At 36.6% G+C, this 26,205-nt stretch overlaps 1 protein-coding gene across 2 annotated transcripts; it reads right to left on the bottom strand.

The window, feature by feature from the left end:
* Positions 1-1,379: 1,379 nt before the first annotated feature.
* LOC139975823 (BLOC-2 complex member HPS3-like) lies at positions 1,380-26,190 on the bottom strand. Of its 2 annotated transcripts, none has more exons than XM_071984034.1 (18): positions 26,037-26,190; positions 24,745-25,020; positions 22,273-22,813; positions 21,167-21,273; positions 20,304-20,557; positions 19,255-19,385; positions 17,913-18,158; positions 17,083-17,200; positions 16,395-16,484; positions 15,023-15,183; positions 13,255-13,429; positions 12,297-12,392; positions 11,255-11,362; positions 9,599-9,697; positions 8,630-8,705; positions 5,940-6,232; positions 4,140-4,311; positions 1,380-2,075 (listed from the first exon to the last, which is right to left on the bottom strand). In XM_071984034.1, exons 3-18 carry the CDS (start codon positions 22,587-22,589, stop codon positions 1,900-1,902), a joined length of 2,619 nt encoding a protein of 872 aa, XP_071840135.1. In that variant the 5' UTR covers positions 22,590-22,813; positions 24,745-25,020; positions 26,037-26,190; the 3' UTR covers positions 1,380-1,899. The 2 variants fall into 2 exon arrangements, with proteins under 2 accessions (XP_071840135.1, XP_071840134.1); XM_071984033.1 differs by having other exon boundaries at positions 24,749-25,020.
* Positions 26,191-26,205: the final 15 nt, after the last annotated feature.

Here is a 26,205-nt window from a genome sequence, read left to right as displayed (position 1 = left end):
TATACAAGTCAAATTTAGTTCATTATTATGTATATTTGTCAGTTTTATTGTGATCTATATATCATAAAAAGTAACAATGAGTTTTGTTAAGTTTAATAGTACTGAATAGCATCTTAATATTCCTAACAAACTTTGCTTTACTTGACAATTAACAGAATCAGGAAGGACACATATTCCAGCTCATGGTTCTTACAGTCATGACTTTCCATACCTCCAACCCTGATTTAAGGACAGTCTAAACCACACATAACAACACATCTTCTTGTAGCTAACACAAGTCTTTTAGATCAAATCCATTCAATCATTCCACATTATAGCCAATAGATGTCAATTGTACCAGACTACCATCATGGACAGAAACTATCCCAGTTGTACTAGAATACTAAGACAATGATGCTGGTGTCATTAGACAAGATTCTACCATGTTATGTTTAACCTTTCATTATTATATTATGGTCATATCAATCATGAATATCCTTACATTAAATTTAAAGTTTCAATGTTTACAGTCTTATATCAATGCAAATTGTGTGCACAACATTTAACCCTTGGTCATTGGTAGCGTGTTACACCAACACATCCAAGCCTGCACAACATTTAACCCCTGCTAATTGGTAGTGTGCTACATCAGCACCCAAGTGTGCACAACATTTAACCCCTGGTCATTGAAAGTGTGTTACACCCACACACCCAAGAGTGCACAATTCAAACAGTGGACTGACGTTACTGCTAGTACAGTATCTTATGTCAAAGCATTGATATCTGTTTTCAAGTCATACGACTCAAAACAACAGTGTATCATAACAGGTCACCTGTAGAACAGTACCCAATCATGTTTGCTTAATTAAATTACAATATAAGGTACAATACTGAATGTATCTCTAACAACAGTTGTTTATGTAACACAATGCAGTGGCGTAGGAAGGTACTTTTGAGTGGGGGGCTGAAGACTGATGGCCGGCCTGGGGGAGGGGTCTAAGGGGAGGGGGTGGCCCCCTCCCCTTTGGATTTTTTTGGCATTTCCAGGTGGCCTCAGATGCAATTTGGTGCAATATAGCACACTTCAACACCCACTCCATTTTGTAAAAAATTTTGCATTTTCACCTGACCTTAGATGCAATTTGGTGCTCCAAATGAGATTTTGTTCTCATTTGGAAATGAAAAAGTGGTTTTCTGAGCAGTTACATGAACCCACACAGGACTCAACTGAGAAGTAACCTGAATAATCACACTCTCTACACAGGACTCAACTGAGCAGTAACCTGAAGAATCACACTGTCCACACAGGACTCAACTGAGCAGTAACCTGATGAATCACACTGTCCACACAGGACTGATACTTCTGCCCCCCATATTTTTCACTGGGGGGGCTGGCGCCCCCCCAGCCCCCCGGTTCCTACGCCCTTGACACAATGTGAACAAAATATGCAAGTATATTGACTTCTGAAATTGTCAAAATGTTGGGAAACTTCCATTTGAAAACAAGCAAACATTTCTGTTTCTTTGTTTTGAAGGTATTTTTGTCATCATAATTGTGTATCTCATATGTGTTTAATTCCCTCTTCCTCTCCCAGCCACTCTCAACCTTCATCTCACTCACTGCCTTCGTCATCTCTTCACCACCTCTCCCACCCCCCCCCCCCCTCTCTCTTCCCATCCCCATCTTTACATTATGTTTTAGCACTTTTTATTTACATGTTCTCCTCCTTCTTAATGGGGCCTGCAGGAAGGTCACTTCAGGTACACCCTGTTAACCACAACTAAATGAATAGACTGTCAATAAACCAACATAAATAGCAAAATGATTTATCATGTAAGTCATATTTAAGTGTCTTTGATTAGACACGCGTGTCCAATGATCACATCACTACTCCACGTTTTTTTTTGAAAACCTTCCGATCACGGATTTACAAGATTTTCTAAAGATGCGACAATATCCTCCTTTAGACTTTGCAGCTTATCCTCCTCGATAAGTTTGGCCAGAAAAGGAGCAGAAAATTCGGATGAAACATCTTCAGGAAGAACTTTCTTAAAGTCCAAAGGTGAAAGTTTACTGGCCAGATGATTTAAGAGATCTGCAGAAATAAACCATAAGAAAGGAAATTGTAAATATCAAACCACAGCTTAGCAAAATATATCCATTAGAATGACCATATAGTTTAAACGTAAACACTGTAAGAAATGAAATTTTAATATCAAACCACAGCTATGCAAAATCTTTCCATTCTATTGACCATATATAGTTTAAATTAACACTGTACACAGCCTATTGCACTACTGTAATACATCATATGGTTGATTTGTATCAATTGAAACTGGAGTGTATTCTCTGGTTAAAGGGATACAAGCTACTGTGGCTTCAGACTGGCGCCCCCAGCAAGGAAATGGCAATATATATATATATATGGATCTCCACCAACTAAGGGCTCAGTTGGTAGAATTCTAAGCTTGTAACCCAGAGATCACTCACTGGTTTGAATCCTGTTCCAGCTATTAATTCTTTGCTCTATTCCATTGTCTAAAATATCCCAGTAGGTTTGTAATAACTTTCAATATATTTTACGGCCACCAATTTCTTATTGGATTAGTCCATGACATGTTTTCCATAGTGACCCTGAATTGGGTTTCTAGCCCGTTGAACAACATGGCCCATGAGATAGCAGCAGTAGTCTAACAGTTGCTAGATTAATGCTACGCCATATCGTCATGGCTTTAGTTTTATTATATATGATATGTATCTTTACACAGGATTATTCCTTAGTCTTTATGGATACAATATTAAGGAAGCTTTCGAAGCCATATTTTGTGAAGAGCGATTATACTATCTTCGGGAGCTTAGCTTATATTTACTTGAGATAGGATGGCTGTTACTACTACGCTTTAACTTTGGTTCATCTTGTAATCATCGCAAGCACATAAACTACACTGTACATCAATCGCCTGAGCCCTTGTATGGATTCTCGGTAGTTTATCTTCGTAATTATATCGGCATATAGCGAGGACATTCATATTCAGATATATTATCCTTGTGACTCAAGAAAACTAAAATGTCTAGTTTTCCAGATTGCGAGGAAAGTTATGGTTTGATTTCGAAAAATATTTGACAACAAGTTTTAAAAAAATGTTAAGCACACTGTGCCTTGCATTGTATCTTGATACTAGTTTTAAATGACCTGAGATGTGATTAAGATATATTTGCCAAGTTTTATTGACCTACTCAAGACCACCCTCCAGGAATCTAACACTCCAGGCTAATAGACATGATATGTATCAGCTCTATTATAAATATGCACTAGCATATCATGTAGGCTTTATAATGCTAAAGAGATGATTATTCAGTGTATTTAACTACTGTCTAAGAAATAACATCAAAAACAGTCTTTTGTGAAATCCACAGGAGAGAAGAAAAATATTTGTAAGGCAAGAATATTTTTATAGGATGATCTTGTAGATTATTTCCATCACCAAAATTTATGGCTGTAAGTTGAAAACAACGATAAATCTTCCTGCCCACTGTCTCTGACACAGATTGACGACGTGAGTCGGTTTCAAGATTTGGTACAGTTGTTGACATGTCCTTCTGATAACTAAGAGGAAGTGTAAAGGTCTGTTAAATTGAGATTTTGATAAATATCGTCAACATTAAAAGTTGAAATATATTTATTTTGCAACCTACAGAACTAAAGGAGAGAGAGAGGGAAGATTTGACTACTCTCTAGGGTTGGGTTATTGGCACCATAGTTGTGTGTATAAAATATATATAGCATAAACACAGATATCATAGGGGACCAAGAAGTAGCATAAATTCATCATGTCCTCCACTAAGATTTGACTACACTCTAGGGTTGGGTGATTGGCACCATGGTTGTGTGTATAAAATATATATAGCATAAACACAGATATCATAGGGGGCCAAGAAGTAGCATAAATTCATCAAGTCCTCCACTTCGTACTTTACCCCTCATTTCCAATTAAATTACTTTTTCATTTCTTATGTTCAGATCCTCCCACCTTGCACATTCCTGTCCTCACCTGCCCCACAAACTAACCCCTCCTCCATCCCCCTCCCCCCCACCATAAACACACTCTGAGGCAACATTTCCACATATATATACACAATACTTAAAGGCTGCACTCACCATTTGTATACTGTTGGTATATTTTGATATCTTTCCCTCTTGTATCATTCTCCTTCCTCTTTATTTCCTGTAGAATCAGTTTCCACGATTCTAAGTCACCCTCTCTGATTGCACAAACACAGAAATCACCCAAGATGGATGGCGACTTATCGAGAATTATTCTGACAGCTTCCTGTAATGAAAAAACGATTAAAAACGAACAAAGAATGACTACAGCTGCCCGCCGCCATCACCGTTAAGACAAAGACCTCTTTAGTTACACATGTAGTATATTTAAAGTTCATTGGTCAAAAATTGATTAAGATCTATGACAATCAATTACAAAATGATATTTAAAAATAGAAATACCAATAACAGACTTTGCTGACCTATGCACACCCTGTTGTGTCCATGATGTAATTAAAAATGCATATTTTTTACTTAAGATATATTTACATAGCAATCAGGCTAATGCTACCAGATGCTTAGAATTATCTGAAATATCTCTTGAGTTTTATTCTACAAAGCAGCTTTGCATTGAGAGATAAAAGAGATGAACCACTCATACAGATATTACAATATCTTTGGTAAAGTTGCATAAATTGTCCCACTACTGACACCATAATAAAAAGGCAGTGGCAGGCTTTACCTTGAACAAACAATCAAGTATCACATCTAGCTATATACGACATAAAGGTCATTTATAATGTTAACGTGATAGAAAATATGAAAACTTGTAAGAAAAGGAATCATTTTACAGTCACTTTATGGAAGTAAAAATATTTACTCTATTCTATGCAATGTTTTTCAAAAGCAATAAAATGTTTCTTTATCATGCACACCCTCTTCCCTCAACATGCTTTTGACATAATGACATGATACATCTCTACGAATCTACGAAACTCGAATCTACGAAACTACAAAGCTACGAAACTCTAAGATACAACTCTACAATTTCCTCTACGAATATCTTTTGCAAAAGTCAGAGGGCCTGACAGCAGGGATCTTCTTCAGAGGCAATCTTAAATCTGTTGTTACACTAAATTAACTAACTTATATATTACCTTCAGTTCTTTCGACACTTAATTTCTCCTTTTGTTGGCAGGTAAGCTAATTACCTGCTAATTGACCCTGATGACCTCTAAAGTTTGCTAAAATGGTTCCACTGCTATCAAGCATATCAACCCACAAAGATATATATAAACCATAACTAGGGGGTGCAAACAACAAAACCAAAACATAAAAGACAGTCCAACAAAAGTGGAATTTTCCAACACCTTTCTCCACTCCTTCTTCACAGCCACCACTCACGGGCCAGGCCCACCCATCCCACCCAGCCTACCAGTACCCCACGACAAAAATGAAATAAGCTACTTAAGCACCTTATCTGAAAGGCATTGAAGACCCGCCCCAAACCGCGTGCAGCCATCTGAAAAAGTTAACTTCCTGTTGCTTGCAAGTGACGTTTTGTTCGTGTCGCTACAAAATGCAGACAGTAATGAAACATGATACCTTGTTATCTTAAACTGGACCTGAGATGTCCATCGCTGTAACGTTTGTACACTGGGCTGTGGGTATTGACCGCAGCTGTATGTACTGACTGTACACTAGTGTCTAATTACAGACAGTAGCAAGCTGTGTGTGTATTTTCTGGGATCGATGGTGGTGTCTAACACTTCTGTTACACCTCATTCGAAACTAGGTCAGATTACCGGCATTAGACGTTTCTTTTTGGGCGAGTCTTCACACCCTTTAACCCTGAACTACTATTTTAACCTACGGCAGCTAAATGTCTTTGCTCGATATTACGGTACAACTTACCAGAGGGGAAGTGAGAGCCAGACACAGCAACTGTAAGGACAGTTTACCCTTCTCGTCTGGAAGCTGAAGGCATATCTCCATGGCTTCATGAATATTTATATCTCTGCTGATTTCCATGCATAAGAGGTCTTGGATTTTGACAAGTTTAGAATGGCACTGAAGACAATGACATTGTTTAACGGTCGAAGAATCCATTTGTGGTGATTTCCCGGCAGAGAAACGCCACAGGCCTCTCAACTTCATGTGAATATTTTTAGTTTCTACTAGTTTGGTACAAATTTTAACATCGTCACCTGAAGAGAGGAAAGACAAGTTAATAGCTAAGGAAACAGATCTTTATGTTGCATGCATTTAGTATTACTGAATTTAACATAAACAAACATTTGATGTTTGGGCCTCAAATCGAAGCATACTTTAAAATTTTCAAAAAGCCTTGAAAATATTGCAATTTAACAGGGGTTAAAATGCTCTTAAAATTGTGTCTAGTAAACCTTGATTTAACCAGGTAGGAAAACTATGCAATGTATTTTGGAGTGGGGATTTGAGCTTTGTTGATGATAATTTATGGAACCTTATAACAATTTAAACAAATTACAGTGGATCAAGCTAACACATCTTCATGAGTTATGTTAACAAGTAAACGTCAAGTAGTAATTAATTTAAAGATCATACATGAATCTAATAAATACATCGTAAAAACATATTTTTCATAGCAGAAGGGTTAATCACATGTAAAATTCAAAACAGAGATTTTAAGCTTTTCTTCAATTCCTTTGAAAGAAGTTTGTCTAGTCAAGTTATATAAATGAATTTGTATTGTTATGGAATTTAAGTATTGAATAGCATAATACTGTTGACAGAAATCAGTACTACAAGATGCTTTCATGGGATGTCCTGGTGACAGAGAATGTATCAATTATTGGGCAACTACCCTACTAGTAAACCACTACTCGATGCCTTTTTCACTATACTCTAAGATATGGCTCTTTGCTGGTAACACACAGCAGGTAACATACAGTAGGTCTATGATCTCAAAAATTATAGATAGCTTGCTCAAATGGATCAACTTCCATATCTGGCAGACAAAGCTCTTTGGATAATCATATGCAAATGATAATTAATGGAAAGCAAAGATATAGTTCAGCTCTACTGTCTTTATCATTTTACTAACGCCACTGTTGCCAATAACATTTACGAAAACTTCCAGCACACTTTACACATGCCCATCTTTGCTGTACACATCCTATCACAATGAAGCGTTCAACTATTGTTGCTGAGCATTCGCAGAAACTTTACAAACAAATACCTCCTGCCAACATCACATTCCGTTATTAACTGGACTGACACCAACAGTTCTGACACGGACAAAATTAGGAAACAAAACATTCTGACACAAAAAAGCCTTGGAATACAATAAATTACTAGGACAAACTTAAAATGGTGGAATATTTGTTACATTCTAATCAAAGTTGAAACAATCGGCTGCCGATAACAGACGCTGTTATTAGGCTACATGAAGTGTAGTATCAACAAAATATTAAACTGATTATTAAACAAATCTTCAACGGTTTCAACAAATCAGCTGCCACCCATCATATTAAAAATTATATATTTTGTTTAGATGTCTGATATTTGTTTGTCTATCTTTTTGCCGTGCTTTTGGATGTTTACCGTTTTTCTACTGCATTATATTGTATATGTATTTTGTATTGAGGGCTCCTCTGGAAAGCAGTGCTTCTGCACTGACCAGGACTACCCTCATTAAAGATGAAAATAATCATAAAAATAATTTTAAAAATGTGAGTAATTTACTGCTTAATTATTTTTCAAAATAAAGTAAAACTGTTAGCAAACTGCTTATCCACTAGAGAGCCTGAGTAGGAGAATGTGTAAAAGTAGGTTGGCCTGACGTTTTGATCCTATTAGGATCTTCTTCAGAGGCTAAAGGACAATTATTTGGTCTATTTTTGTATTTTGAAACGTTTTCAGTGTTTGTCTAATGTCATCATTCTGTTGCCCTCCCACTGGATGTAAATAACAAACTCTTTTTTTCAAGTAACATAGTCTCTTTCAAGTAACCAATCTTTCATTTAGCATTTAAGAAAGTTATTAAAAGACCAGTAGCAAATCATTAACACAGAATCAAAGATTAAAATGATTCCTTCTTTTACAATTTATCCGGTACTATTTTTAACAAATTCATGGCCCCTTATGACGTCATTTGAGATTATAAAACTCTTCAAAAAATAGAAGGTAATCTCTCCTTGTAAGAGCCAGTTCTATATTTGACTTCAATTAGTCCACCCACACTGCATTTATGATCTGTGTCACATTCTTACATCACAAGAAATTTTATGAGCATAAAAATCTCTTACAAGGTCTCAGCTTTTCAATATGAACGCCAACGAAGGAATACAAAAGTTTGAATTACGATTGCTGTATTGTTTCATATTAATATAAATATTACAAAGTCTTTAGAAATCTCAGCCTTATCAGATAATGAATCTGTTACTACCTGCTCATTATATTTATACATATATGTCAATCTTACAGTGATCAAAAATGAAAAACCTAGGAATTTTTTTTAAAGGGGGGAGGAGCAAATTTAGCAAACAGATATCAAATGAAAAACACTTTTAGGAAAATAGCAAAAAAAAGTTGAAAGTTGGAAAGACAGCCCTGCTCTGTACCTTCGAACGGAGGCAGTTTGTCCAGCCACGAGTGTCTTGAACTTCTCTTTGCTTGTTTCCCACCCGTCCTCAATGTCTAAAGTACCAGAGAGAAAGAGGTTGTTGAAAAAAAGACCATAATTATTAAAGATGTCAAACTCTTTCTTTTACTCAAAATGCTTCTTTTCTGGAGCTTTCCAATGACAAACATCAGCGAGAAAATGACAGTTTCAAGAGATCATACTTAGGAACGTTTTTTTTTGGAGCAAGGATACTTTTGAGAGTGATTATTACAACTCAATGACGATAACTCTGCTAAATTTATTACTGCTCAAGGACATCGTCGACATATCACGTTAAGAGACATTGATAGCTATCGAGCCACATATATCAAAGAAAACCCCCCAAGATTGATGCACTCGAGAAGATTAAACAGAAGACAGTCTCAAAAAGTTTCGAGTTTAACGATCTCAAGATGGACACTGTGAGGAGTATTACTCTTTTCATTGGACTACAAAATACATTAAAGTTTCAGTATCCATGGCAACTATACAAGCAGCATGAATTGCACAAAGTTTGTCATTTATACTGAAGGCTGTGACAGTGAAAAGTCATCAGTGCAACAAAATATCATCTGCAATCTCCCTTTTGAGTATTAACTGGTATTTTTGGATTAAAGTACCATAAATTCAAAGTTTGTGGTCAAATCTCAAAAAATTGCCATAATGTCATCGTTTACCCCAGTTAAATGGTAATAGACAATTAAGCTAATGAACTGTACTGTTATGAAATTTCATCATCAGCCAAAACTTTATCCAAAATCAAATCAGAAAGCTGTATTGACCAGAATATCTTTACAAGGATGTTACAAGAACAAATTATCTCAGAACAAAGTTGGAGATTACAAGTATTACGAAATATTAAAGGCTACAAGTAACACATACAGTAATAAGTTATTCAACAAAGAGAAAATTAAACTTGCAAGCTTACACTTTGAGGATTCCTCTTCATGACTTCTGAGGATGAGGATGAGGATGATGATGATGCCTCCAACATCAGATGTCTCAGGTAAAGATGGAGAAGTTTCTCCTTGAGGATGGAAAAAAGCACAAATAAACTTTGGTCAGATGTGTAACCGCAAGATATCAACTTAATGACACTTTGGACATTGCTGTTCATTTTTACCAAATCATTATTTATTTTTTTGGAAGAAAATTCAATAACTTTCTGTTTTCCCCCTGAAATTGCAATACACAGTACTTTAGATGCTGAGTTTCTTTCAAATAACATGTAATACCATGTCGACAACAGTGTGGACAAAAAACAAAACAAAGTTTTTTGTTTTTTTTAATATTTTTTTTTCATAACTTGTCATTAATTAGTCTTCCATCAGATTAATGCAAACTCAGGGATCATCTTCAAATACGAAAGCATTTCCAAATATGAATAAATGCTACACATACAGTGAATCTTTCCATGACAAAACTTTGATCTGCTATCCACAGACATTTCTGTGTGTTTCTCATGTTTCAAAGTAACTTGTTTCACCACTGTTCTTCTTCTCAATAGGGGGTGGGGTGGAGTGGGTGGGGATGGGGATGGGGAGGAGGATCAACTGTCACAACTTTTAGTGATATACGTACTGACACTTTTGCCAAAGTGCTCATTGATATCAAAAACACATAATTTTATGAAGAACGTACTTGAAACTACATAACCTGTATTGTGCAGTTTAGATGGTAAAACTGATATACAATGTTTTATTATGTCTGCATAAGAAAAAATTAATGGAATCATCATTTGAGAAATGATAGCTTTAGTTAACCGATTAGCAAATCTAAAACAAGGCTTTGGATGAACTTTAAAGGAAATAAATCAAAGCTATGTGGTTCTTGTGAACCTACAACAACTCTTTTCTCATTTAACACATTACATTTAGTTTTAATCTTAATTTAGTACCAGGAATTACTGTGTAAATCATAATAATATCAACGCATTGTACAAACAGTAAGCGTTGAGGTGTAGCAATAGGCATGTCATTGAACCAGGGCCCCCAAAGTCTAGGGACCCCCAAAGGGTTGGTTTCTGACATTCTGAGCAGACAGATTGCCATTGCCAGTCAAGTAAGATCCTGGAATCAGCCAGGAGGAACTTTTGATATTAACATAAGTGGCTTTGTGTCAATTCAGTGCAGCTAAGGTGAAGTTAGAGTTCATGGCTGGCAGTTCTCCCCCTTTAACCTGGTCCCCTGAAACTATCATAATTCACCACTGCATTATTGATGCATGTCTGGTTATGCTTGTACGGATCTGGTTTCAACTGGTTGACAGTACTTTACTTCATTTGCTGCATATACATCCTACATACCATGGCCCGGGCCTGGGCCCCTGAAACTATCATAATTTACCACTACATTATTGATACATGTCTGGTTCTGCTTGTACAGTTCTGGTTTTAACTGTTGACAGCACTTTACTTCGTTTGCTGTATACATCCTACACACCATGGCCCGGGCCTGGGCCTGGGCCCCTGAAATTATCATAATTCACCACTGCATTACTGATACATATGTCTGGTTAGCTTGTATAATTCTGGTTTCAACTGTTGGCAGTGCTTTACTTCATTTGCTGTATACTTCCTACATACCACAGCAACCATCTTGAAACCAAGGCAAGAATCTGACGAACTGGTGATGAAAGCTTCTAAATACTGCATTAAGATCATATCTTGTCCGAGACCCTCGGGGATGCTCTTCTGTGTAAATGGAAATCATCATAAAAAGCTTATTATTAATAGATGACGTAGAGGGGGAACTCTCTCCGTCTTAATTAAACAAATTATATAAATGTCTGGGAGGGCTGTTTGGTTTTACTTGGTATACTAGAAGAGTAATGGCCCCAGAGCAACAGATACGTTACATTCAGATCCTGGTTCAAATTAACCAAAAACAACCATAGTAGTTTAACCTGTACAGAAATTATATAAATGTCTTTTATAGGAGGGTCTGTTTGGTTTTGGTTTTACTTGGTATACTAGACGAGTAATGGCCCACAGCAACAGATATGTTACATTAGGATCCTGGTTCAAATTAACCAAAAACAACGATAGTAGTTTAACCTGTACAGAAATGCTATGGTGTTATGCTGGTTGGTGGATGTTATTTTTGGTTGGAGAATCGGAAACTGGTTAGTTTCTGTTATTCCATTAGATTCAAAGTAAATACTTCATTCAACACCATTCCACTGCAGAGAAATGTTCAATCTTCACATCCCTGTTTGAGAAAGTTGACAGACTCTAGTAGCCTCAGTAAACTCTCATCCATCAGATGAGGATAATGTTTAGTGGCCCTACCAATAGAAGCAGTTATGATTTTTATGTCATTGATGAACCTGCTTCATAAGCCTCTGAACCTCATAAACATGTAAAATGCTTAATGAGTGCCAGCGTTAAAACAATACCTAATCAAGAGGGTTTCAAACCAGCCATCGTATGGCTTCACCAACAAATTGATGAAATATCTTATCATCATGTGGAGTCCATTTACCATTTGCAAAACCATGAAGAATTTATAATAATTTTCCATCATGTCAGGCAAAGAATTGGAGTGTACAGCAAACTTAATTCTCTCTCCCAGGATACAGATAACTCTGACTGCTTTGTGGCATGTTAAATGTATAAATGATCTTACCTCTATAACATCACAGACCTCTAAGTAGCTCATTTTCCTGACTTCGGTCAAATTAATCAGGATAGACACGATAGCAGATGGAAACTTAGACATCATCTGAAAAGAAAAAGCATGATGCATATTTACTGAGAAATAAGACAGAACTGTGCATGTTATCAGGGACAATCCCACTACAGACATAATTCAGGTTCAGACATTGTACAGAAGTCTTCAGGGTAATGAATTTTGTTTCTCACATATCCTCCCCTCCCCCATCCCCCACCCCCATCCCGACCTGTCCTTCTGATGGAGGTTAACACATGAAAATAATTTGCCAGTTTTTAATCCATTTTCATCTTTGATTGCAGATGATTCTGTGATATTTAAAGGATGAAATAAGACAGGCTTTTAACCGCTGATGTATTATTGTCCAACAACAACAAAAATTATTGAACACAAATTATGCTTCTATAGCTATTCAGGTTTAAACAGAATACGGTTCATCTTTAAAATGTCTGCAATGCTCCTTTTAAGGGTAAATCAAATTTATGATGTCGGCTTCACAGATCTTTAACCTAATTGCTGATGTTAATCCATAGTTTTAAAACTTCTTATGATTTTTTATTTTAAATTTCATACAAATAACAGATTCACCCATAGATGATATCCAATATCAGGGGGCTTTTTGTTGACAAAATTTGTAATTTCACTGTAAATTACATGTTCTGTGTGGCAACAGAAGTCTTCTGTGTATCCATTGAGTTTGCAAAGTTTCTTCTAAGGGGCTGACTGAATGGTCTGTGTATATTAGACTGGTTTTTTAACTCTTTACAATATATCCCGATTAAATCTGTGCCAACAGTTATCCTTTGATTGGCACATCTGTACATCGTTAACGTCAAGAAACTAATTGTGCAGAGTCTTGAGAAGATACACTAGACAAGATCAATTTAACATATTTGGAATAGTTTCAACTTACTTCAGCAAAGTATGTGAACAGTTTCTTGGTCTTGCTCACCACCAGATGTTCCCTCTCACAGCAAAGGTTGACAAGTTCATCTTCATAGATAAGGTCAAAGGTCGCCATTGCTTGTTCCATCTCCCCTTTCCTCAGGTGCACAGTGATAGCAGCAATGAAATCTAATGGCTTCCACCTAATTTGAAATCAAAAACCGAAAGGCCAACTGAGGGAGTGACTCCTTGCCACAATTTACATTTTAGAACATTTAACACACACAGGACACATGGCCAATTGAGTTAGTGAGTCCTTGCCACCATTTACATTTGAGAACATTTAATACACACAGGACACAGGGCCAAATGAGGTAGTGAGTCCTTGACACACTTTACATTTGAGAACAAACACACACAGGACATAGGGCCAACCAAAGTGGTGACTCCTTGACACACTTTACTTGAGCGCCTTTAATGCCCACAGCACACAGCATTTTCAGGTTTTGACAACTGTCGACATCAAATCATCAGCAAGGTTCTTGCGCTAGTGTAAATCTACACATCATACCTGAAGGTCATCCAGAGTATTGCATTAATTTTCCAACAAATGTTTCATACTTTGAGAAAGGATGTGTTGCTTTGAAATCTTGTTCAAAGATTAATCTGTTCATTAAATGACTTCTAGTGTGTTCTGTGTGAATTATTTCCGATTTAACAAAATAATGTTTCAATGAACATCATAACATGGGATTAATAACATAAAACAAATTGACTGAAGCTAATCAAATTCAAATTGAACAAATCCAGGTTGTTCTTTTAATCTGTATTTTACTCTTTTAAGTAAAAGACCATTGTGAAGTTTTGTAGTTGCTAATTCTGTAGTTGCTGGTGAGATTCTTGTGGACTAACATGTATATAGATTAGGTTTTCAGGTACCTAAATTTTCCTTTAACCATCTAGTTTGCTATCATCAGCATGTAACAAGTTAAAAATGTTATGCAAGTTCAAGTTTTGCAGTGGTTCCACTACCAGCAACAACAACAATGAATAGATAAGTTTACATTTTCAGATTGTATATAATATGTATACTCACTGATATTGTTGTCCACACATGACTTGTGTGTAATATATACTCACTGACGATGTTGTCCACACATGATTTGCATATAATATATACTCACTGATACTGTTGTCCATGTATGATTTGTGTATATTATATTCTCACTGATACTGTTGTCCACACATGATTTGTATAAAATATATACTCACTAATACCGTTGTCCACACATGACTTGTAAATAATATACTCACTGATACTGTTGTCCACGATTGACTTGTATATAATGTATACTCACTGATACTGTTGTCCACACATGATTTGTTTATAATATACTCACTGATACTGTTTTCCACACATGACTTGTATATAATTTGTACTCACTGATACTGTTGTCCACGATTGACTTGTATATAATGTATACTCACTGATACTGTTGTCCACACATGATTTGTTTACAATATATACTCACTGATACTGTTGTCCACGCATGACTTGTATATAATTTGTACTCACTGGTACTGTTGTCCATGCATGACTTGTATATAATGTATACTCACTGATGCTGTTGTCCACGCATGACTTGTGTATAATTTGTACTCACTGGTACTGTTGTCCATGCATGACTTGTATATAATGTATACTCACTGATGCTGTTGTCCACGCATGACTTGTGTATTATATATACTCACTGATACTGTTGTTCACGCATGACTTGTGTATAATATATACTCACTGATACTGTTGTCCATGCATGACTTGTGTCCTCAGATGAGCTAGCACTTCATCTGTTTTCTTCAGGTTGATCTTTTCTTGAAGATGAGGAGCAACGATGACTTCAGAGCACAGCATAGGTTCGTACTTCAGGAAAATGTCGAGCACAGACGAGAGACATTCCTGCATCATCATAACAAAGAAAGGAAAATAGATTAGCAATGTTAATTAACTAACAGCTAAAGGAAATGACTTCTAACCCTAGTGCAAGTAGTACTTTCATCCAGGTGAAATCCACAGTTTTTTGTATCTGAAATAGATGTCAAACACACAGCCCAAAGTACAAAATCGAAAATGAGTCATAATCATTCCCTGGGTTGTCAACCCATGTAATGCACAACCTGAAACTCTTTCTGTTTTCCCTATCATGTAAGTGGCATCTTAAAGGGGTGTATTTAATAACTGCAGTTGGAGCAAAATTATGCATCGGTCTTGAAAAATCATCCAGCTTAAAATCTGTAAGACTGTAGCTATTTTCTACCAAACAATTAAAGGAGTAATTGTTGCTAGGCCACAGATAAGCTACAGTTTATGTCTGCTTTTCCTAGTTTTTTTTCCTCTTAGTGTTTTTTTTTTCTTCTTGTTTTTTTCCCTTTTGTTACTCTCTTTTCTATTCCTCTTGTATTGCTTTTCTAGTAATCTTTTGCTTCAGTTCTGTAAATGCGAGCTGGCTGTAAAAGCATCTAGCTTCTTAAACTTTAAGCTCTCCTCCAAACTTTTTGTATTCATACTTGTTCATAATTATTCATACTTTTGTTTATACACAAATGGAGATAAACTGAGCTGAACTACAGGTTCATTACAAGAGATTTCTCTTCATTTAACTTGATTTTCATGTTCATATTTTTTACATAAAGTAGAATTTTGTATGAATTTTGTCAAATTGACAAAACATGATGACCAGACGATGCTGCATTCATCTTTTTTGCCTAACTTTGAGTTTCGTTTCAAATAACCAGGAAACGTTCGCTTGAATCAGTTCTTGTAATTATGTATGTAACGAAACGTGTACGTATATTATAATATGCAAGGATTGTTAATTTGACATTTCCTATCACACAGGGAATTTGTCCAATGCTTGAAGTATTTGCTGAAATCATTGAACAGGTATTCACACTTTGAATATATTCTAACACACACACTACAAAAACAGACTAGTACAATGTCAGTCAATAATTGGTTCCCAAGGACCTGTTTATGTTAACCATTTGGAGACAAATTAAGCAAGTTTTCTTCAACGACAGACTTCAATTATTCTGAATAAATGTTTTTGTCACTACATTTATAAAATTCTGCCTAAAGCTTTATAAAGAAAACGAACCACTTATACATACCTGGCTAATATGTTGCCCACACATCTTTGAGCTGAAGATGGCATATTTGAGATAGTGTAGGAACCCTCTACTAGCACTGACTGTTTCTACCTATACAAGAGTATCAAAGATTTAAATAAAGAAAAATTAGAAAGTATGTAGAATACGTGTGGAAATAAAATAAAGTTTTTTTTTTGGAGATATTTAAGTAGTTAATGCAATAACCTTTTGACAACTTCCTTAAACCCTCTGTGAGTACATATTCGGACTGAATAGCTCAGGTAACTTGGTTTGAACAGAATCTGAAGACACAAAGGGACCATGGTCCATCACTCCACATACTCACAAAGCTTTGGCACAATACAGTATATAATAAACAGCTTGCTCCAAATACATTCTATGCTTTATAACCTTGAGACGTGAAATGACCCTTCCTCTCTGATCCCGTTCAAAGCTCTTTTCAAGAACATTTCTGGTTAATGACACTTTGATATCAATATTTTGTAATAAATTTAATTGTTCTTAATTGAGAATAATATTAAAATTAATAGCAATCCTTTATATTTGGTTGCTTGTTAGTTTCTTTGTTAGTTTGTCTGTCTGTCTGTTCTTGTATAAAAGCTAAAAATACCATGTTTAAAGATTTATAAAATAATTATTAATAAACTTGTCATAACATTTATGAGAACACAAACAAACATAAACATACTTGAGAAGAAGAAGACGATTTCTTCCTGGATAAAAAACACAATCTCCAAGCCTCGTCGAGAGTTATTCCAGCCAGGCTAAAATACTCAAGGGTTAACAAGTGGTTTTTGTTTGGTTCTCTAGCAAAAAGAGAAAATGTTTCAAATGGAAAGCACTAAAAAGAACTTTTCTGGTAAAATTTCAAAGACTGCAGATGAAAACAAATGGATGCGTTCTAATCAAAACAAATGTTGATTAAGGTTTCCGTACATTAATGAGCAGCATTGAACTTTAGCAGTCTTATTAAATAAAAAAAACAGCAAGAACTAGAATATTATTGCAACTATTTAATTGATAGTTAATCATTTTAACATTCATTCAGGCCAGTGAGAAACTTTTCCACTGCAAGTAGACTGTAAGCCCAGGTATTCAAACTTTGACCCCAATTTACATCTTTATCAACTTGGTGACCCTCCAGTGGCTGATGTTCTAGCCTGGGGGAGGGGTCCACAGGGAGTAGTTATCCCCCTCCCCTTCCCTTGTGATTCAAGTTATGTGAACCTTTAATATATTTTTCAAATCCAAAATGATAGACTTTTCAAAACCTCAGTTGCTCAAATTTTATTCAACTCACTGGAGCATAACAATGATATGTTGCAACTTTATCAGTCCTCTAGCTATGTTTATAATTACTGAACCCATAGATTATCTTTGTGTTAACAACCACTTACTTTAGTATGGACCTAGGGGAGGTAAATAAAATATGCTGCACGGGTCAGTTTTTGCTACATAATATGAATACTTCAAGATATATACATCATTCTTCAAACACCAATGTAAACTGAAACTTACCTTGCATAAAATTCCCCCAGTAGTTTACATGACTTTTTGAAATACTCCTTCAGCTGTTCATCAGTAATTAATGACATCTTATTGATGACCTCCGACCTCAAGAGGAAGTGGGCTTCTATTAGACCTTGTAAATAGGTCTCTGGATTCATCTGGTTGCTATGGAGACTAAAGTCCACAATATCATCAAAGATGTCACAGGGATTGGCCGCATCCAGAATGTAAACACTCCATGAATTTTCCGAAGAACTGCCAAAGAATGCAAATTAGACTACCAGTTAGTTTGTTACCAATCACAATGAAATTATTTTCCGGTTTCATGAGTCCATTTGTAAATTATCATTTCAACTTTTCCTAAGCATTAAATGATCATGTAAAAACAATTACTGTATGCTAGCCAGACAACCAAGCATAAATTGCTGTAACTTTTACTTCCCACTGTCTTCCATTACCTGATCGGTCAAACCAATGGGACAGTGCAGTCTACACTGCTTACACAAAATTCTTCACGTATGTAAGTAGACTTTATTGCTGCATTAAATATAGACACTTAAATGATCTGTCTCATTTACACCTGATAGGCTATCTACCCCTATGTAAATTTCACTTCCTAGCTTCTTCTTTAATTATACTTTTCTTAATACACATTCTCTATTGTAAGGTAGTCTTCTATCTTGACCATGTTTTGCTACCTGCTGGAGACTACACATTTTCACACCTCATAGCTTACATGTTATTTGCTTATTTCACATCTCTCATGGATTTACCATGCATACCTTCTTTCCTGCTTTCAAATCATGAAGTCTTTCCTGGGATTTATTTATCTAAACAGTACATTCTCGTTTTCCCATTGCTTTCCAACCTGCCTCATTGACTGACATCCCTATCGAACTCTCCTTTCATTCAGACAGATATTATCCTACATTCATATATCCTACATTCATTTAGGAGTGTTAGCTCAGTGGTTAACTCCGGTGCCTTTCAATCATAAGATCCCGAGTTCGAGTCACTCCAAGATTAATGTATGTCGTCCAGTTACAGAGTTGTTGACAATTGACAATTCATAATCATGGACGTTAAATATGAATCTAAGAGACTGACTTTGGTCAGCTGGCGGCTTTGATAAGCCAATGATGGCTTCTTCGCGAGTTCCTGCTTGCAGGAGGATCTACAAATACATATATATGGATTTAGTTGCCTACACAATCTCTCAAAGAATAACTCTCTATTGCTCTGCTTCTACATACATTTTGTAGATATTTACCTTTAATAGTTTCTCCCCCACACCTTTCTCTTCGGTGACAAACACCATCTTCATCTTCATCTTTATCTTCATCTCACTTACCTCGTGGATTTCCTCTCTTCCCTGATCTTTGACATCATAAGTACCCTGTTTCCCGACGTGCACAGACTCTGCAAACCGTAAAATGGCTTTTGACTTACGAGGCAAACTTCGTGCATCGGATCAGGGCCATCCTATGTTGCAGACGAGAGAGAAGATATATATGGGGGGAGAGGTTTATTACGAAACTGTGGCAGAGTTAAGACCCATGAAACTGAAATAACAGTCTGTAAGACCTGCTAACATTGCAAGACTTGCGCTGATCAATCTGTTAGATGAGTATACGCACGCATTTGACTACAACGTATCAGAAAAGATAAATACCCCCCTCTACCCCTGTACCTTGGCTTGATTGAAGACTGTATTTACTGAATGTCTGCTCCATAGATAAGGGACTAAAGTGGTTATGGAGTAACAGACGGGTTGCAGACTCACCGTGTTATTATTACACGACATCACAACAAATTTGTAAAGTTTTGTCGAGTTGCCAACTTACGCCGACGTTACATTTTGAGAAAAACTTATCCAATTGTGGAGTTGGTGCTTTATTATTATTATTATTATTTTAGGTTTACAGTCTTGTACAGGGCCAAGGCCCTTTCACACAACTTTTACAACTTAACCCTGGTCATTGGTAACTTGTCACACCCACACACCAAAGTGTGCACAATTCAATCAATCTCTCCTGGGGCACCACAGTGCACCACAACCACGTGTCCCCCGGGGGACTTCCCATAGGGTGCAGCCACAAACCAGCGCACGCAACTATATTTACAAGTTACCTCGCAAGTCCCCATTTATACACCTGGGTGAAGAGAGGCAATGGAGATAAAGCGCCTTGCCCAAGGACACAACGCAATGATCTGGCCAGGGCTCGAACCTGTAATCCTTAGATCACAAGTCCACTGCCTTAACCACTTGACCACAACGCCCGCGTGCTTGACACGAAACTTGCCAGCAAGAGAAGATGCAATGACCTTATATGTCTTTTAGTTCATTATAAATAGCCTCCACAGAAAAACAAAAGTCTGGTCCACATGATGATAACTTACCTCGTCAATACATCCTGTTAGATAAAGCTGATTGATGAAAGCTGCATGGACACGGTGTGTATAGGTAACCAACCCATGATCGGTGGTAGCAAAGAGGAACTGGTGGTCCAAACTAACAGAGGTACAGGGGGAGGTGTAGAGGTACCTGGATTGAAGCATCACACAGGGGTACAATTGGAATAGAAAACCTTCTTTTTTATTACTGACCAGACAGTGCATTGTTATTACTGATGGAGCTGCCTCTTGACCTTCATCTGCAGAAAGAAATCATCACCAAGGTGTATGAACAGATTGATTAAAGGATTGGTTCAGTTATCATACATGTTAATGTTATATGAAATGGCTATGAATATGGCTAGACATGTCGATTACCGAATCAGAGTTAACTTCTTCAGAGAAACCTTGACCTATGCTTAGTATGGCTAAAGAGGACACCTTAGGAGAAGCAGATCACCCGATGCTTTGGACACAACTAGCCTATCCAGGTTATTCATGTAATCATAGTTATTTAGTTTTCCTTCACATTTTTTATCTTCTGCTGTCCCTAGTTATCCACAAAGATTTCTGTGGGAGTCACTTCCCCCCCCAATCCCCCCCCCCCCAGATACACTACTGTAGAAAGACCATGCCTAGTCATATACAGTCGCAATACATTGCAATGTTCTTCTTCATTAATATAACAATTATACCAGCCCCATTTGTTGTTGTTGTCGTTGTTGTTACTGCATGTCTACTTTTCTGTTTCTTACAATTTTTGCTTAAAAGGTTAAAAGGTAATTAATAAGTATCATAAAGAATTATCTAAAAAACATTTTAGATAGAAGACATAACAAAGTAAAGCCAGCGTAACATGTCATACATACCTTGGGAATAGTACCTTGGACTGAGTTGTAAAGTATGAAATGGAGTTTCTTTCTCAGACAGAAGTTTATAGAGTAAGTGAAGGGTCCTCTCTGTAGCTTCAGATTCACTTATAAGATCAACAAGAAAGAAAGAAACGATCAGTGTGAAATGTTTTCTGCTTTGGCTCATTATATCTTAATATACACATTAAGTGTTCATCATAAAACAGGACTACTCCAAGAATATGTTTTTTGTTAATTGCTAGTTTATAGCAGATAGCAAAGTCAGAGGCGGAAATTGAGATGAAACCATGAGGTTTTATAATTCGGACAAAATCTTACTTAGGAAAAGGTCTTTCCTGTTATTTCCACAATTACTGTCTTTAGGCTTTTCATGTGTACAGGGTGTTTTCCTTCAAATGATAAAATTTTCCTTGCTTTCTTAATTAAACAGTATGATGCAATTTCTCGCCAAACTACTGTATATTGCTTATAACTTTAAAACCTCTAAATCTCGAGTTATGCTCAAAAATTCAACCGCTAGTAACAACTTTATTTTCTCAAATATGTGGAGCCGGTGAAAGCGGGTTCTCTCCAATAGAATAACTATAGCCATGAAATAACTGTTGAATATATCAAAGAAATTGAATAATTGAGTATTTAAATTAAGCACTTCAACTATCCTAAGGCACACTGGCTACAACGTAGTTGAATTTGTCATACTACAGTAGCTACCGGTGATCAAACCCCGGTTTTCCAATGCTCTTTGTCACCAATTTTTCTAGTTCTCATAGGTCAACTTTTGCAAGGTTGTTGAAAGTTTGCACCCGATATATAACCTTTGACATCAACTGTGACAGTTCCAACAATTGTATTTTCTTGCTTACCTCTGGATCAATGTTACTAACTATATTTCAATTACCTAATAGCATTCGAGTCACTCCAAGATTAATGTATGTCGTCCAGTTACAGAGTTGCTGACAATTCATAATCATGGATGTTAAACATGAATCTAAGAGACTGACTTTCGGTCAGCTTGCGGCTTTGATAAGCTAATGAGGCTTCTTCGCAAGTTCCTGCTTGCAGGAGGATCTAAAATACATACATGCATACATACATTCACTCACCTTCTATCACTGCTTTGTACCAAGACTGCTGTTCTGGGTGCAAAACATGATGGCCCATGTAACTCAAATATTTCCTCTTTTCTATGATAATATATTTCTTCTGCAGCCACTGATGGGAGAATGGTTGCCTCCAAAACCTCTCGGTAATGTTTCGGCAATCGATGCGACTCGCGAATGTTCATATTCGGAACGTACAGCACATGCATTTCCTTGGTGGACGAGACTGCGAGAAAGTTCTGTTGAATATTCAGTAGCTGTATATTTAAGTATGAAACATGAATATTCATCGACGCTTTCAACGTTGCCCTTCCTGTCATTTCTTCTGAATCGAGTTTGAAGATGCTGACACATTCATTTCCTCCGACAGCCAGACTCCCCGAGAGTGAGCAGCAATCGATGCAGGTTGGTGTGAAGTCTAGTGACAGCTTATATCTCCAATTTTCAGGTTCGTCAGAAACATTTCTTGAGTCATCTAAAAGGTCGTGGTAAACTTGAACAAAGTCCCCAAATTGGTTCTTTTCCAAAGATGCAAGATAATTTCCTGAAGAAAATGATAAGAGTAACACCAAAATGTGAAAATATATAACACACATGTAATCAAGAGACATATCACAACAACAAAATGTGACAAACTATAATATCTTATATAAATCGTATATATACTGTATATCGTATATCAAACTATAGTAGGTAAATTCTCAAATTGCATAAGTACTGCTAGAAATTACTGTAGCATCACTTTAGCAATCAGAGAATAAAGTTACCATCACCAAGCAGAGGGTGACAATACTGAACTATCCATCCATTCCCCATCGCCCCTCTTCCCCCTCCCCCCCCCCTCTCCGAGGCATTTGCTTGTACTAATGATAAGGTGACCATATTCCTTTCAAGGAAATCCACAGACATGATATCGATATTGACACCTTTCCCCCCCCCCCCCCCCTTCATGTTGACATAACTTGGTTGGTACCTACAATGTACATTTGAATGGATAGGTGGGATGTTGATGATCAATGAGTATTTTGGTAGTTCTGTGCTTTTTAAGGATATTCCCAAGTTTAAAACTCCTCATCCAGAAACAAGTATCTCATTCCAGATAAAATCCAATGACCAAAAACATGAAGTTAACTGGAAATCTCATTATTCATTACTTAGTGCAACAATAAACATGATTCTTTTCATGTGAATTTCAGTTACAAATCTATTCAATGCTCTGGGTTGCCATTATCTATTAGCCTGAAAAAACTTAACATTTGTGGTTATGAACAATAATAATAAAATAAGACCTAATACTTATATAGCGCCTCCCAGAAATCTCGAAGCGATGTACAATATAAAATAAGTAAAAAGGAACATAAACAGTTAAACCAGGCTAAGAAGTATAATGACAGTTTAAAAACAGCTAAAAAGGTACTGTACATCTTCAAATCTGTCTTAAAACGATTAAGGTTAGGTGTTCTACGGATGTTTGTTGGCAAATTTTTCCAGACTTCGGGAGCAGCAGAGCTGAAACACCTGTCTCCATAGAATTTAGTGTTCCACCTGAGAGGACGACAGAGAAAGGTTTCGGACGACGAGCGGAGACAACTTTGTGGTGAGTAGGAGGCGATGAGGTCTGTCAGATAGCTAGGGGCCAGACCGTGGATAGCTTTGAAAGCAAGAGGGGCGACTTTGTAGTGAATGCGAAGATGAAGAGGCAACCAGTGCAGGTCACGGAGGATTGGAGTGATATGGTCGTGCTTCCTGGAGCGAGTAACCTGACGGGCAGCCAAATTCGGAATGAGCTGAAGCTTAGAGAGTTTGGAAGATGGAATAGCATACAAGAGGCTGTTGCAGTAGTCCAAGCGAGATGTAATAAATGCATGGACAAGCCGTTCAGTAGACTTCACAGCTTAATTATGTTCAAGATTTCCCTATGAACAGGAGGCTAAAATGATCAACCAGAGCCTTTTCAAATTTGAAGATAAGCCTAACCCCGGGTCGATATATAAAATTTAAGGACATTTCCGGGGACACTTTTTAACCCAGGGATGGCACATGGAATCCAGGGACTGTCCCTGGGAGTCTGGGCACCTGTTCTACTAAACTGATATGTCCATGTTTGGGTAGATGAAACAACAACATGCATTTTCTGTTTACTTTCAAGGTTAAACCAAAACTGGTCATCGTAGCTTAATGGTGGTCAATAATAGAGAAGTAACCTACAATGTTTCTGCCAAACCCTCTTGGGAAAGTTCTGCTGCAAAACTACTGTACTTTGCTCTCTGTTTAAGTGGATTTCTTTATTTTCTATTAGATGTTCTTTAGTATGGTAAATTATTTTGTACTGTCCAAATGATATGTATACTGTACATGTCACTTGGAATACACAAAAGAAAATCAGAATCTAAATGAACAAATGAGAGGCATTTGAAAGAAGGTCGGCCATGAAATAAGATGCTAAAAATAAAAAATAAAATAATATTTACGTACAAACCTTTCCTACAAATCACAGCTTGCTCTACAAATCCTTCATTTTGAATAGTGAATTGGAGGCACCAATCTGAATTCACTAATTTATGAATTTCCATCCCGCAATCAATCGTAAAAAGAAAGGTCCATTCTCCAGAGATGATGCATTTGATTGGTTCCTTGGAGGGATTTATCACCCTCTGAGATGAAAAAGGATGGCAAGATATAACGAGTACCATCTTGTAGAGCTCTAACACCATGCAGCAAACAACAGGAGCATCTCCTCTGACATTTTACCTGAAATAAATATTAAAATAGAACAATTATTGGTAGCAGTAATACAGGAAACGATGTCATCCTATTAATTTTAACTGAGCTACCCCACCTTCGGAAAGACCATTTGGACCCAATATATATTGTTCATGTGATAACCGAAATGTTGAAAAATAGCAAAACTAGAATAAATGGACAAGAAAATGTTGACTTCAATACTTTCCAACATTAGTATTTATCTAGACTAGGGCCAAGCATCAAGTAGTTACATATGGGTGTAGCAGTTGAAATTGATATAAAATTCACAAAGCTAACAAATCTAAACAAGTTCTGATTAAATTACATTTCAGGCGTACAACTTCACAATATTAGCCGCTCGATAAAAGATGCAAGTGCTTAATAAATCTACAGTACTAGCTAATATTAACTTCTCACTGGCATTTTCTTGAATTACAACATACATCAGTTAGTGCACAGACTTTTGAGAGCAGCACACTAGTAATTGCTGCTAATAAGTGGTCATCAAGGGCTTCAGTTAGATACAGATTCATGCCAAGTGTTTGACTGACGATGCTTAATCGACTTACCATTGTTTTAATAGTTCTTAATGTCTACTGGCTAAAAAATTGCTTGTGTTTTTTTTTTCTTTTCTTCTTTTTTTTCTTCGGGCAAACGGCAAAATCCTCTGGCATTTCACCAGTAAATAGTCAACATTTTGAGGCCTGGGTTTTGCAATTTCAAAGCAGGTCGATTACGTAATCTCAAGAAACTTTTCCATTATAGCATGCTTTAGTTGGGGTCTATACAGGAGACCTTTAAGCTTGGTGTGCTGTTTAGAATGGTATTAAATTCACATCTAGGCTACTTAGACACTTTAGAACTAACACCTTATCATGTACTAGCATACTAACTTAGGTATAATAACACTAACAGTAACACTAAGTAGAAAATAATTAAGATAAATTCTAATGTTTGTTACACGCCAAATAGGGAAGAAGTCCAGTTCAATCTATTCGGTGACTGGGATGCAGAATACTTACGTATTAAACATCCCTGAGCTCTAGCCTCTAGTTAAACATATAACATTGCAGTAACAATTTGTTACTGGTAAGACCTACTCAATTGGTAAGACCTAATCTGTGCGTAAGTTTGGGCAGTATAAATAGCTCTACTCTGTTGATAACACGGAAACGTTATTCTTCTGTTTTG

Source organism: Apostichopus japonicus, chromosome 11 (assembly GCF_037975245.1).
Source record: "Apostichopus japonicus isolate 1M-3 chromosome 11, ASM3797524v1, whole genome shotgun sequence".
In the NCBI taxonomy this organism is placed as follows: Eukaryota; Metazoa; Echinodermata; class Holothuroidea; order Aspidochirotida; family Stichopodidae; genus Apostichopus; species Apostichopus japonicus.
Note: the sequence above shows the minus strand (reverse complement) of the source record. Positions and strands in the feature narration are given on the sequence as shown.

What these genes read in the sequence shown, in the direction of transcription:
- LOC139975823 (XM_071984033.1), bottom strand. Translation starts at nt 24,983, where the DNA reads ATGGTGTTAGAGCTCTACAAGATGGTACTCGTTATATCTTGCCATCCT. An exon ending in GTGGGCAACATATTAGCCAG is followed by an intron (nt 15,184 to 16,394) that starts GTATGTATAAGT and finishes ATGATGATGCAG; the next exon opens with GAATGTCTCTCGTCTGTGCT. An exon ending in TGTTCACATACTTTGCTGAA is followed by an intron (nt 12,393 to 13,254) that starts GTAAGTTGAAAC and finishes TTTTCTTTTCAG; the next exon opens with ATGATGTCTAAGTTTCCATC.